Genomic DNA, 15,780 nt, shown 5'->3' with positions numbered 1-15,780 from the left:
GACACCAGACAAAAAAAAAGCACCACGCCCTTAATCTTTTAATGAGTGTTTCATCATTTTTGTGCAGCAGCTGTAAAGGCTGTGACACATGACTGTTGTCACAAGTTGGGCAATTGGTGAGCATCCGTAGACCTCATCAGCTTTTTTTTTCTGAATATCCCCCATGAAATCACATACTCAAATGAAACATACTGGTTTTTGAACTGCTCTAAGAAGAATGAACATGTAAGAGTGTATCAACCAATTAAATCCACTGTTGCTAAAAGGAGCCGCCTGCTTTTATTTACTTCTGTCTCAATAATGGACCCAGTGCTTCAAAAATGAATCTGGAGTGCTAACCTGCCAGCGTTAACAATGGAACGTTTGTCAAATGTTCAAGTTGGCTCAGCGAACAGTCAGCTGGCTACAATCACAGACGAGCACTTTGAGGTGTTTAAAACTGTGTGTGTGTGTGTATTTACACTCACTTGTCTCAGTAATGCGTTTGTCTATGCTAAGGGGCTCCCTCAGTCCGTCCCCCCCGAAAGGAGTAGGTGTGGGCTCCTTCACCCCGTTCTCCTTAGCAACCCCTCCTGGTGCTGTCGCCTTGGCAACGCCCGCTGGTCCTGTTGGAGGTGAAGATGACTTCTCCTCTGTTTTCTCCTCCTGTAACCAAATATAGACACACACACACGCACGCACGCACGCGCGCGCGCACACACACACACACACAGAACTATAAGGTTTTTTTCAGTGTATTTTTTCACGCTAGCACACCATCTTGTGGTGTCAGCCAGTAAAAGCACAATGACTCAGCAGAACCAGAGAAGTTAACTTTCTATTGACCCTTTGAAAACCAAGCAAAAAGGTTTGATAATAAGCAAAAAATAAATAAAATTAAAACACTGGCCATAAATTAGCAATGAATGAGTAAAAAGCACAAGAAAATTTCCTGAAAATTAGTTTTAAAAAAGAAGTTACAAAACAAGGTAATGACCTGAAAAAAGTGCTTCACGTTGCATAATTATTATATAATTAAAAATAACGATGATAATAATTGATTTTTTTTACCCTAGCTTTTTTCATTTTTTCCCACAAGATATTTTTCCCTTGTTTTTTTCCTTTATTCCTTGGTATTTTTCCCATGCTTAAAAAACAATCTAAATCTGTTAATTCCTTGTAATTTGTGGGACATTTATTACAAAGCTAATAATTGCATTTTTCTCGTGTTTTTTGAAGGAAATCAAACAATTTGCTCAGGGTTCCCCAATTTAAAATTGTGTGCTACTGAACTGAAAGCAGCACAAGAAAAGTGATGCTGCTCCAGGTTTCAAAGGATTAAATTGGTGACTGTGTTAAAGTCTGACCTTGTGTCCGTTGGTCTGTTCGTTGCCTGTCCCCACGTTGTCCATGGATCCAATCTTAGACTTAGTTTTAATGTTTTGCTTATGGGACTCGATCTTCACATCACCTCCACCTAAAGTAAAAAAAAAAAAAAGAGGTTACTATGAGATCAGCGTTCTTATTCTCAGGCTTATAATAAAATAATAACATAAATGACACAGAGAGGAACAGTATTGGTATTAAGTCCGACCTGGCTTGTGTTTGATGTTGTCCTTTGAGCCACATTTGGACGTCACCTTACTCACATCGACCTTCTTATTAAGGATCTGCACCTGCGGGAGAGGAGACATCATCATGAATCCTCTTTGTCCTAACTCATAAAGACGCCACATCCAGGGCAATGCAGCTATACTTCAGCGTCCACCCTGTCCAGTTAGAAAAATAAGATGTCCATTATCACGCACCTGGTGCATTTATAGAGGGGATGACATTCTGTACAATACAACGGCATACGTGGAAAAATGGCTACAACACAGCAAATTCTGAACTACTTACCCATTCCTCTTTCCCTCCTTTGCCCTTTTTATTGTTATTACAGTCTCTTTTTGTTTCGCTTAAGCTGTAAAATGATGTTCCATTTATGCATAAAACTTAGGAGAGGATATACTGGAGGATGGGAGAAAGCGGTTATTAGAGCGTCACGACATCATCAGTGGGTGTGTTGAGTATTACACACAGCAGTCTGAGGGCGGCTGGCACTGCTCAGTACCTGCCTGAGTGTGTGTGTGATCACATCAATCAGATTTACATTTCTGATAACACACAAGAGGACCAGCAGCCAGCTGAATGTGACCCTCAGTGCTGCTGAAATGTTATTAACAAACAAACCGTGATTAGTTCTGGTTGACATCAGAGCTCTCCCTCATTAGAGGCTGCGTGACAGCTTCAGATAATAATGACCTGATTTAATAGCACAAACACAAATATTTGAATTTTAACAGCTGACTTAAATATTCATGATTCCATTTTAGACTGAGGAAACACACCAGTAACTCCAACCAACACAGAAAAATTTGAATATTTGTGCAAATTCATGTGTTGAGCCTACTGCAGTACTTACCCATGAGATTTGTATAGTGCTGTTGTACTGTGGTATTAAAGGGAGTATTTTTCAACTTGGACCCAATTTTTCCATGTTTTTGTGTCTGAGTGACTCATTGAAACCTGAATTGTTGAAACTGGTCTTGCTAAAGGAGACCAGTATCAACAATCTCCTTTAGTGAGACCTGGACACAAATGAGACCAGAAAAAGCCATAGGTACAGAAAAACATTTAATTCCTCTGTAGGCCTTTCTGTAATGTTGTAACACTGTCATAAAACAATCTGAGCCTGTCAGTGGCAAAATAGGACCTTCAGTGGATGTAAACTGACAAAGCACACCTGCGTGTGGTTACACGGCAGCCTGTTTCGCCGCAAGCTTTAGCTCCCTCACTCAATACTGGACCGATTTTTAAAAATTAAAAAAAAAAAAAAAATGTTCCCATCTGTTGCTTGAAGACAAAAACATGGAAAAAATTGCAGAGTTCCCCAAAATACCCTCTAGGATTATATTTGCTGTCTTTCTGTGCCTTACAAAAAAGGGTTGTTCCACAAACAATATGGAGCTAATGCATAAAGCTAGGTTGTAAATCTACTTTAAGGTTTCTTGAGTTCGCTCTTACCTTTTCATTTTACTGTACATGTGCTGAACACGGCTGTTATACATTTACATGTAAAACAATAGTACATGAAAAAGTATAGAACACCTAATGCAATAAGGTGTCAAAGATAGACAAGGCAAATTTCAGATTAAAATAAACGTGAATAATAACAAAAAAAAAAAAAAAAATTAGTGCAATAATTGAGCAATATTGTTGAGAATCATGGGGAAAATGACTTTTTAGATTATGGCATTATAGGACATAATTACATGATAATATTAGAAGAATATCTTTCCTAACATCATGTCACCCTCACTTATATCTACTATTTTTTCAAACTTTATGATTTCTGTTTTAGTCAAACACATTTTTTACAGCAAAAAAAAAACAAGATTTCTATTAACTGAATTTGTTATGTGAGTAAACACGTTTCTTGAGTATTAAGACTGAACAGAAGCTGATAGCTTTATTTGATGACACTACTTGGATGTGTTCCATTTCCACTATAGACCGAATCACAATGTTTTTTTTTTTAATAACTTCCAGGTAGAAAACCACCGTGTCACGTAAATAAAATCAAATGCGCCGAGCAAACTCTGCCTTCACTAATTAGCTTTAAGCCACCTAAAAAGAGGCTAATCCAAAAAAACAATTACATTGTAGGGAAGACATTTTGTTCTACTTATTGTTGTTACTTTAAACTCTATCAGGGATGACATTAGGCAGGTTTCCATTACAGATTTGTGCAAAACTTGCAGTATTTTCAAAATGTCAGTAAAACACAGTTGCAAGATGACTGTGTTCTCCTCTGGTGATAACATTCAAAGAAGCATGGTGATGGATGTTCAAAACATTAGCAGCTTTATTTCTATTGCAACCACCAAACAAAGCTGTCATTATTTCTAATCAACAGCGATCTAAGCGTGCTATGGAGCAATAATGGAAAGACAAGTCCCTTATACATGGGAGTGGCCACGTATTTCTGGGAGGTGATAGTCCACGATTTCACAGAGTCATTGTGGATTCAAACCTCCCAGACGAACTGCTCAACGTTTGAAGAGTTATGTGATGCAATAACAGCTCTTGTAGCTCCTGCTGCATCATGAGAGCCAGTTCCTACTGACAAGCACATAGCCATAGCATCATGTGACCTAGAAAAGCAAAAAAAGTGTGTCCATTGCAGTTTTGCCAAATATGGCTTTTTCAAATCGCCTGAGATACCACCTCGTGCAAGCAGAAAAACTTTTTTTAAATTTGACATGTTTTCATTAGGCGTATTTTATGCTCGCAATTTCAATTTGTGTAATTTGAGGGTTGATGGAAACCCAGCTACAGCTCATAAAATAAGCTTAACAGAAATGTCAGATTGGTCAGACCACTGTGTTTAACTCAATATCATTATATAGTTACAATTGAAAATTACAACAGAAAAAAACAAGTTTGCCAAATATCTCTCTGCAATTCAAAACAGTGGCCGGTTTTCTACCGGGAAGTGACTTTTTTAGTTGGTGCGACATCACGGAGATTTGGTCTATACCCTTCTGCATTGGTGTAATTGATCTGAGACAGCAAAGTAGTTACTGTGAGGGCAGCAGATGGAAGATGATAGTGCAGCAGGTGTTTGGAGCAGATGGGAGTAACATCTGGAAGGGTGGGCAGGAGGATCTGTGGTCAGTGCTTTGAGTGAAATCAATCACAAATGCAAACAGAGGGAGCCATAAATGTGCTGATTACCGTGCATCCATCCTCTGTTACTTTGAAAATAATGTTTGGGAGTGAATACAGCCCAATCAGGTGTAAGAGATCAACCAAAATCACATATACCAAGAACAAAAATGTCTGATCAGATAGTTCTGCTGCTGGGATAAAAAGGAGATTCTGAATTGATCACAATTTTGAGCCAGACAGACTGATTAGCATAAATATGATATGCGTCCACCCTGAGCAGAGTCTCCCCCTTCAGCTCCAGCAGTACTTACATTGCCACCTCCAGGGACATGTTTGATATTGTCCTTGGAGCCACAGCGAGACGTGACATGGCTGAAGTCCAGCTTTTTGTGCACTATCTGAACCTAAAGACAGGCAGGCAGACAGACACACAGACAAGCAGGGAAGTGAGGAGGGAGAGGGGACAAAGAGGAAGGGAAGAAAGAAAGAAAGAAAGAAAGAAAGACAGAGGGAAAGAAAGAAAGGAAGGAAGGAAGAAAAAGGGGATGACAGGCAGACAGACAAGAGCAGCAGAAAAGAGCAGATCAGCTGGTAGCTTCGGTAAACAGGAAACAGAGTCGCCTTGCTCTGGAAGTATGGAAGAGGTTCTGTCATTCAAATCAAATGATTCCTCCTACACGAGTTCACTTTTTATCTGCACTATGTGATCGTTTTAAATGGCACTGCAAAAATTCTTTGGGACATTATGCAACAAAATCACTGTGGTTCAAAAAGAGGCTTGTCTCACTGATTCTTGGTTTGTACATTTTTACAAAAAATCAACGCTGTATGAAAAGATGAGGATACTGACTGAATAAGAACAGAGCGCTTCCATAAACAGCGTTAATAAAAAGTGATCACGCACAGGACAAACACCGGAAGGGGTGACAGAGCACATGCAACAGAATATTACACAGGACATTCAGTGATTTTGTGTTAAAACATGCTGTTCTAAGCAGAGAAGCAACTGCAAGCGACTAATACAAGAGTGTGGATGTGTTGGAGCCTCTTAAATAAAACCTATCAGTCTGTTCTGCCCTGAAAAATGACTGAAGCACAAATTGTGAGTACATGGTGCATGGTTTGGTGGGCCTGGATTTCTGGATTTTTTAAAGAAATACTCAGATTTAGAGAGTTTGGCTTGATGGTCAACCTGGACATTGAGCAATGAGCGAAATAACTTGGTGCATGTGTTGAATGCCATCTCTTTGATAGTTCGGCTTTCAGTTTTGTCTACAAGCAGCGCAAATACTGCAGTTTTGCAGCAACGAAGAAACCAAAAGGAGCAAGAACAGAGAAAAAGGATCAGCAAAACACTACATAAATGAATGAGCAAATAAAATGAATAAATTAATAAATAAAGCCAACTGGAGTTTTAAAAGGGACAGCATGAATACAACAAAAAGTACAAATCAAGTGTCTGGAGGGATTAAAGTTGAGCAGTTCATTGCATTGGAGATACATGTGAATTGATGTCAGATTTTCACAGCAGCGTATCTGAAGCATGACTAGTTGAATATTTGGCTCAAGATCTACATCTTGAGTCCACATCTCAGTCACTGCCAGGAGTCTCAGAAGTCAGAGTGTTAGAGACACGAAAAGACCAAATATAGACAAAATGACAACAGAGACACAAAACAACCAAAAACTAAGCAAGAATGAAGAGTGACACAAAACTGACACAAGAGTGACACAAACTGACAAAAACATAAACAAATTGACTACAAAGACACAAAACAACCCCAAAAAGAAACAAAATGACCAAAAAGAGACACAAAACAAACCAAGAAGAAACAAAATGACTACAAAGACACAATTCCACCAAAAACATAAGCAAAATGACTACAAAGAGACACAAAATGACCCAAAAAGAAACAAAAGGATTACAAAGAGACACAAAATGACCCCCCAAAATGACTACAAAGAGACACAAATCAGCACAAAAAGGAAAAGAAATTACTACAGACACATAAAACCAAAAAAGAAACAAAATGACTACAAAGACACACAAAATGACCAAAAAAGAAACAAAATGAATATTCCACAAAGATGCATGAGAACTAAGAGACCAAACCAAGTCTTGCGAAAAACTGTTTCTTGCTCCCATGTAGGAGAGTTGTCGGGTCGTTTTCTGTTTCTTTGCCCAGGGACACATGATGTTAGAAGGTGCCAGATTGCAGTTCATCTGTTTTATTGCAGACTGGGCATTGAGCACCTACTTTCCCTTAATCCTTTTACATTTGCTTGCTGCAACTTTTAAGCCCAAACTAGACAGTAAGGACATAAACCATGAGCTCTGGGAAAGCAACGTCTTAAATAAGTTTTGAGTATGGGGGGGTCTCACTTGAGCTATACCAGACTGGATTCTAACCCAACAAAAGGAGTGTTTGTGTTGAGATTTCAACACATGGAACACTGGCAAAGGTAAAAACTAGAAAGGCAACTTTGTGACACCCCAGCATCAACCTTAAAACGCATCATCTTTAATCTCGCTTTTGAGATATTTGATTGCCACTCAACATGATGCACAAAAGTCAGAATGCAGCATTAAAACCATTTAACCTTCTAGGGATATAGGATGCTTTTAATGTCTGTGTTTTCCCCCCCTAATGGCTATTATAACTGCTCATTTTAGGAACTTGATGTATTGCTTTATTTGCACAGGCTCACACGCAAATACTGGTCAGTTGTTTGCTCTACTACTGAGGAATCAAAGGGACTCACATCGACCCCCACCTCCACCACAACATAACTCCTTCCCATTGTGTTGTGATATCAGTTTCATTGCCTGTGTGGTTGAATCGTAAAAAGCCCCGCAGCAGCCTTCTGACGCCTTCCTGCATTCTCTCGGTCTCTGTCTTAGCCTCTTTCTCCAGGATGAAAATGGCATGATGACGCAGGTGGCAACAGCAAAGGATGACTCACTGAGCAGTTAGCACACATACGCATGAGCGTGCGCACACGCACGCACGCACGCACGCACGCACGCACGCACGCACGCACACACGCACACACACACACACACACACACACACAAAGAACAGTATAGCCTCTAAACAGAGCCTAAGTTTTCCTATTTGTATTTTGTATTGTGCAACGTTGTAGTAATTTTGTTTCACACACACACACACACACACACACACTTGACACGCACACACGCGCACACACAGACACACAGACACACACACACACACACACACACACACACACACACACACACACACACAGAAAGAGCAGTACAGCCTCCAAACAGAGCCTAAGTGTATTTCATCACACCTGTAGTAGCTGCAAGGTTGTGCTTCGTCATGTCTCCTCAAATTAGAAATAAGAAATGTTGCTTATGCAAAAAAAGGGCACTGCAAGATGCTGACAGCTTTTCAGTTTTGGTGACCAGACTTCACACAGAGTTCTTCCAGACTGCACATACTCATTTCATCGGAGATCTCCCTCTCAGAGTGTTTTTTTGCACAGCGTGGCAACTATAAGATCGCTCATCCTAAGACCTCCCTGGAGCAGTCAGCATTTTCCATAAAAGCCTCCAAAATGTGGAACACACTACCAAGCAAAATAAAATTTAAACAAGATATTTAGATTTTAAACAAAAGTGTTTAAGGTTTGCTAAAGCAATTTTTAAAAAATATTCTATAACGTCTTATAGTTGATTGCTACAATGTAACTTTGATAATTGTGTCTTTTTTGGGTTGTTGTAATTCTGTGTTATCTTGATATAAATACTGAACTTTTTCTTCTCTTTTTACCATAAATGTTATTGTATGCACATTATTGTATATAACCTTTCTTTTTCTTTACTTAAATCCTAACTAGAGACAGGAGTTGGAAACTAGCAATAGTTATAATCTCTACATGTGAAAAATAGTTACTACAGCTTGTTTGTAACAGGCTGAAGTTGCACTATGTTCATTTGCATTGTTCCTATCAAATAAACTATAAACCTTGATAAATAAAATTGTGCCAAGTGCAGTTTTCATCTGTGCAAAGCATTTGAAACCATTTATCTTTACTTACTGTTGCACTGCAATGTCCTGTATAGTTAGTTCAGTGGAGAAATGTAACTAGCACACAAGGAATGAGCAAAACCAAAAAGATGTTCTTTTTTTGTTCGTTTGTTCACACTTCCAACAATACCATTTGTGTATTATTTGTGTCTTGCATTTGTCCTAGTTCTACTTGTCTTCAAAATGGGCCACATTCCTTTGTCACTGGTGTGTTTTAGAGAAAGGATAAAGACACTAGATTTATCAGCTGCAGTTTGTATGCATTCTAAATGCAGTTGCAGTTACAGTTTACATCCTTACATCCATGTCTGTGAAACCCCCCCAGCACAGAAGATCTCTACAGTCAGGACAGATTCAAGGTGGAACCCCAAGATTAGTGTCACCAATTCAGTATGCAATCAAATGTCCACTCATCTGTTTCTGAAATATAACATAATGGCCAGATAAATGTTATTGCAGACCACTATGATGTCACACTGAAGTTGACCTTTTACCTTTTTGATATAAAATGTCATGACATTATCATTTTATTCTAGCAGATATTTGTGGGAAATAAATACATCCCCTGCCATAAATAGATTTTTGGACTTTTTAAAAAGTGCTATTGGAATATATATATTACATATTATTAATAGCACACTTGGGGCAGATGTGGCAGAGCAGAACGTTTGGCGCATTGAAAGTGAAACTTAATTGCTCATTCTGCTGGGTCTAAAAACTTACTTTTCACTTACAAACAACTGCCCTCGCACCCAGTGATGTGATCTGATCAGCTGTGAACTGATTGACAGATCATTTATCTACGTAAGTGACAAACTGCTGCTGAGGAAAAAAACCCATTAAATTCAACTACTGCCACTGTCCTTCTGTGGGAAACACCGTACCTCTGTATGTACGTACGTATGTACAAACCTACCCACCTACCTATCCACCTTACTCATCTCTGTTTGGTTACTCTCTTTCTTGATAACTATTCACTGTAAATTTTAGTCATTAAAAGTCTCTTATTAACAGGACATAGTGGGACATTGGGTGCAATATCATGGAATCAGTCACATTCTAAATAAACACGTACACCTACCTAGGCATCATTATTGATTTTATACATATATATCTATATGCAAGCCACTGAGACTAATGTAGGCCTTTAAACATCCATATTGTCAAACTGTTACACTTTACTGTTATTTTATATTTACATTTGCACTCTGTTCTACTTTATACTGCAACTACTGCAGAGCAATATCTAGTTATGTCTTATCTTATCACAGATGCTGCTTCAATCAATCTATTTTGTACAAGTAGTAACATCTTGTAAAATGGGTCATCAGTCCCTGCTGGCGTGTAGAAAGTGTTGATATAAAGAGGTGAAGATGATGATTTTGTTGGAAAACAGGTTGTAGTTTGGTTGATGTGGTGAACACTAAATGAAGCTCAGTGGATGTAAAAGTTGGGGTGTTATGGAAATGAAAATGGAAATGAGAAGAGATCGTAGATGGACTCTATGATATGAAAGACGTCTGCCTCAGATTATACAAGAGGCACTTTGCAAGTACAAGATGAGATGTCACTGTACAAAACACAGAGTTCATGAAGCAAAACTGTTTTTTCAAAAAACTATATGTACAATATTTATTTGTACCAGGTATTTTTCTCTTTTTGTCCTCAGGTTGGGGGACCTTATTCTAGAGGTCGTCACTGAGGCAGCGATGAGGACATGATCCCTCACTTGGCATCCCATCAACAAAAACTACTTTTTTTGTGTATGATGGATGGCTTGTCTCTGAATGCTTCTCTTTAGGTTGGCATTTCTGGGTACCAACATTCAGTAAAGGTATATGTGCTTCTTAGCTACGGCTCAAAATACTGCTGCTATAAAGTCTGTGCTGGGCTTTTTTACATTCTTTTTTTATTTGAGCATTTTTTTCATAAGTTTAGGTATTTCCTCTTTTGATATGTTTCTAAGAGAGGCACACTGACTGATGAACCCTGTATGGCCTTTTTTAATTTTCTAAATTAAAATCTGTAAATTTTAATTCAAGCACCATGGTCAGCTCCCAAATATTTACATAAAAACTGGCCTTTACTTCCTGCAACTGTTACTTTAATGTAAAGAAACATTTTTTAATTGGCCCTGTTGGTTTTTCACATAGACTTTTCAAGGCTATGGAAATGTTTCACAAATATTAAACCTTAGTTTAACAAATTTGAAAGACAAACAGTATTTATTTACCCTGTTTACAGTTCGAGATGCCCTGATGACAATTTACAGACGCTTCCTTTATGTGGCTGTCTGTGGGTAAAATTATTTTTGTTGCAGTGCCACAGCTGCCCACTGGGACAACTTTCTTATGTCTGAGTGAGGTGGGCAGCAGTTCCTAAAAAATGTATTTTAGTAATCCCATGTTTTGCTATGCAGGATTATATACACATATATAGTACATGTGTAAAAACAACAGTGAGAATAACTAGTGTGGAGTCACTGTAGTGTCTTTAACTAAAAAAGACAAAAAAAATGTATGTTACTAACTTGTTTTGACTGTGAGATTGTAATTAATAGAAAGTGATGAACCAATGTTCATGGTGGTGGTTTGGGGGGGGGGGGCGTTGTTTATGGAAACAATTTAAAGAAAAAAACTTAACAGTACTAAATAGGTAGCCAAATGTTTATGGACTTCAACACAGCAATGGTTAAACAAATCATATGTAAAAATATATAAAAATTCAAAACAGCTGGGGCCATATCCACAGAGAGAGAGCTCCTAGCTTAGTTTAAAAATTCTAGCCAGAGCCTAGTTTAGGATTACGGAACATTCTCAAAGCAACTCTGAGCAAGACAGGAACAGAAACTTTGACCTCAGTGAGGAGGCGACCTCAGTGACCTAATGGCTAGGTATGACATAATCTTTTTACAGGTGTGATTGGTTGTCACAGAAAAGCTCCTTTGTAAGCCTGCAAGGTGTGAGGACCCAGTAGAAACAAAATGAACTGCATCACAATATGAGACTGTAAAAGACCTGTTTGTGCCATCATTCTGCTGCACTGTTGCATTTTCTTCATTGCAAATATTTTGTGTTAAGCCCACTTTAATTTTGGTGTTACATCATCATTATTGTTGGGTGAGAGATGTGATCGTATCTCTCACAGTTTCACAGGGGAACTGTGAATTTGAAACCTCTCAATTATCCGCTCAACTTTTGAATAGTTATGCTATTTGCAGAGCTATATGCTCTTGCAGCGCCTGCTGCATCATGCTCGAGGGCCAGTTCCTTCTGACAAGCACATAGCCATAGCATCATGTGTCCTGTAAAAGCCAAAAAGGTGTTTCCATTGCAGTTTTACGAAATATGGCTTTGTCAAAATACATGAAATACCACCTCATGCAAGCATAAAAACTTAAATGTTTTTAATTGAAATATTTCCATTAGGTGTATTTTATATTCACAATTTCAATTTGCACAACTTGAGGGTTAATGGCAGCCCGCCTATTGATACTGGAAATGTTCCTTTTAAACTGCTGTGATAATTTCCAGAATGAAAGGAGTCTGGCCTGATACATACAAAGTACGAGTTATATTCATATGTGACTAGAATAGTAAAGTGAATGTATAGTATATATTTATACTCTCTATATAAGAAAGTAGTATATATTTGTTAATTTTTCATGTAGTGTTGAGATGTTTAAACAGCAGCTGGTGTGTTCTGGGTGGATGTAGAATGGACGGTGTATGTGGTGGATCCAGAGAGACGGTGGGACGATGTACTTGTGTGAGGTGTGAGGGTGTAAATGGCAGGGACTCACTCTGGCCTTGGCGGCAGGGGTGGAGGGGTCTGATGCCTTGTTGTTCGGGGTGGAGGAGACCTGGGGAGAAAACCACCCCCCTGGTCAATACAACCTCCAACCAACCACACGCCACAACACAACGGGGTGAAAGAGCAGGTGGAGGGGGTGGGTGGGGTTAGCAGCTGGACCAATCAGGTGAGTGTATGGGTCATTAGAGCCGATCAAAAGGGAAGCACATGAGCGTATGGGAAAGAAGAACAATAAGAAGTGAACAAAGCTTTAGAATCAAATTCAGTTAGCAAATGTGAAAGTGTATGAGTCATTGCAAGTAACTGAAAGTAGTAGCACTAATTAGATGGGCTAATAATATGGGAGGATACTAAACAAATATGTGTGCATATGTTTGTAGAACTGCCATAAAATGCACTTTATCGGATGGGAAATAGCAAATGGGAGTAAACTGGAGCAGATGAGGCACTTTTCAAAACATATAAAAAACTTACAGTAGATTAGTGCCAGTACAGTTTGTCAGTTAGTGACGACAAAAATCAGCACAAAGAACAAGTGTAATGCGGTGTTCACACCGAATGCGTTATGTTACTCGTGCGTATACGGCCGCTGGAGTATTTTTTTGAGGCAGCTAACAGCTCACGTGGATTACAGTGAAATAAAACAGCTGAATGTTAAAAAGCAGGCTCAGTGCCCTGACACAGAGACGCTAACACGGTTAATTATCAGACTGTCAGTGCATTACATGCTCTCTGTTGTTTATTTTCCATAATAAAAGACCAACCTATTATTATATTTTGATAAGAAGCAACTTATGGAACAAAATCAAGGCCAAAAGGTTTGTTAATCTGAAAATTTATTTAAAAAATTAATTTGGTATTTGGTAATGAATTTTTAAAAAATCTAAAACATTTTCAAAATAAAAATAAGTGGAGAAAAAGGTTAATTTCGCTTTAAAATATAATTTAAATTCAATTCTGATATTCGTTTGAATAAATTATTTTGATTTTAATTTTAATGACAAAAATAACTTACAAACAATGTAACTTTATAGCTGTGCTTTATCCTTCATTTCTGGATCTCAGTAACATCAGTAGAATCTCATCTAGATCTTAATGCTGACAGGCTATCATAACACAGCGTCATGCAAAATTCTTGCTCAAGTGGACAAATTTCAACTTGTGCGATGGACGTGAAGACGCGAGCAATATACACCCCCACCCCCACCCCCCCCCCCCCCATTCATTTCCATTTGCATCTTTGCCTTGACTTTGTATGTAAACTCGCTGTGCGATACGCTCACATCGCGTTCGGTGTGAACACACCATAAGAATAACTGCACAAGCAGAGAACAACAATCAAATGTCATATTCCTACTGTTCAGACAAACAACACCAGAACTATACCAAGGATAAAAAGGTTGTTAGACCCATAAGCTCCTGTTGAATGAAAAATATTAAAATGCTAATAAACAAACCAATATTAATTTCACTGGAGACTGCATGAGTCAGTGCCGCTGATTGGGATGCAGGGCGGCGTTGTGTCTGTTTGTATAAAGCAGCTTCAGTCTGACAGACTCACAAAAACAGAGCAGGAGCATGTCTGACTGGGAAGGGAGACGACACAGCAGGAACAGACCTGCTCCTGCAAAACACTCTGCATCTGCCTCACAGAGCCAATATTGCCCAAAAATTACAGCTGCTGACAACCAGAGGACATTTTCCCAGGAAAATATGAGGTTAGGTCAATTTCACAGAGCCGAAAGCAGCTCCTTCTCTACACTGATCTAACTTTAATTGGCCGTGAGATCATGTCCAAATGATTCAGGGTGAGGAATGACTGTAAATGTGTAACAGGGTGTTGCTAAAAAGAAGCATGCATGCGGCTCCCTGCATAAATAGGACGCAGATGACGTCTGTGTTGGGTATGATGAATCAAAGCAAAGCTTGTCTACACAGCCAGTTACTGCTATATGCCTGCTGTTTATGGAATATGAATAAATGTGACAGAGAGGTATTAAAGAAAACAGGATGAAAATGCACATATTCTTGAGAACAGAAAGGTGCATTTTACTTCTGCACTTCGAAACCAATGTTGATATCAAGGTATAAAAGCAGAATAGATTGAAATGAAGCAATTTTAGACTTATGGGCAGATATGACTAATACAAAATAACATATCTTTAGAGATAAATGTGAGGACATACAAACACCTGGAGAGTAATGGCAAGAAGGAAGACACAATCATTACTGCATTACACCCGTATGCCTCCGTGAAGTCATCTAGTTGCACCAAACAGTTTACATCCATGTCTGTGAAAACATGGATGCTTCACACACACACACATCTATTCAGTATCTGACCAAATGCCTTCCCTTCTGTTTCTGAGATATGATGTTGAGTAATGGCCAGAAAAGTGTTTTGCAAAACATTATGATGTCACAGTAAAGTTGACCTTTTGGATCATCATTATATCCTGTTAGACATTTGTGTAAACTTCAACCACCAAATTCTAATCAGTTCATTCTTGAGTCCAAGTGGACATTTGTGCCAACAAAAACAAAAAAAAACTCAAAGCCTTCTTGAGATATAACGTTCATGACATTGAGATGGAGGCAAGGTTACAGAGACCTATACCTTTGACCCTAAAAATCATATCATCTCATTGTTAAGTCCTAATATGCGTCTGTGTCAAATTTAAAGAAATTCCGTTGAGGTGTTCTTGAGTCATTGTGTAAGGATCCAATGAATGCAAGGTTACAGTGGCCTTGGACCATGGATCACCAAAATGTACCAAATGTAGAATTAATGTACATTAATGCTCTTAATATCATACAGTGCTCCCTAAAGACAAAAAAGAACATGACTGTCCTTTTAACACGTTTTTTTTGTCATGTAACATAGTAAATGCATACATAATAAGGACATGCTTGGAACGTTGGGCATCATGCAGCAACATTCTCTTAAATGTCTCTCATATTTTCTCTTAATTTTCTGGTAAGAGAAAAACTTCAACTCCAGGTGCACCAAAATTTCTTAACCACGCTGCGGTGATCAATGCTGAATCCCACCGATCACAAGTCACCTGTTAGCACAGGTAACGTCCCCTAAAAACTATATAAGGGCAGGGTTTGTGCAAAACCTCTGGCACATGGCCGAGACTGGAGAGACGATGCCAAAAAAGGGTGTTAGAACTTCTGCAGCCGTGTAACTTATGTAGGTCTACTGTTAAATGTAGTT

The 15,780-nt window shown here is 38.7% G+C and overlaps 1 protein-coding gene across 1 annotated transcript in view; it reads right to left on the bottom strand.

Annotated features, from left to right (window-relative positions):
• The window catches only part of map4l (microtubule associated protein 4 like), a 129,706-nt gene that overhangs the window by 5,784 nt on the left and 108,142 nt on the right, over positions 1–15,780 (bottom strand). The window contains exons 12-16 of the mRNA XM_042497553.1: positions 12,550–12,609; positions 5,004–5,096; positions 1,574–1,655; positions 1,347–1,456; positions 468–645 (exon numbers count right to left, since the gene is read on the bottom strand). Coding sequence (XP_042353487.1) covers positions 468–645; positions 1,347–1,456; positions 1,574–1,655; positions 5,004–5,096; positions 12,550–12,609 — 523 coding nt within the window. The remainder of the gene's footprint in view (positions 1–467; positions 646–1,346; positions 1,457–1,573; positions 1,656–5,003; positions 5,097–12,549; positions 12,610–15,780) is intronic.

Source organism: Plectropomus leopardus, chromosome 12 (genome assembly GCF_008729295.1).
Source record: "Plectropomus leopardus isolate mb chromosome 12, YSFRI_Pleo_2.0, whole genome shotgun sequence".
Taxonomy (NCBI): domain Eukaryota; kingdom Metazoa; phylum Chordata; class Actinopteri; order Perciformes; family Serranidae; genus Plectropomus; species Plectropomus leopardus.
The sequence above is the reverse complement of the archived record's forward strand: the minus strand, read 5'-3'. Positions and strand labels throughout refer to the sequence as shown.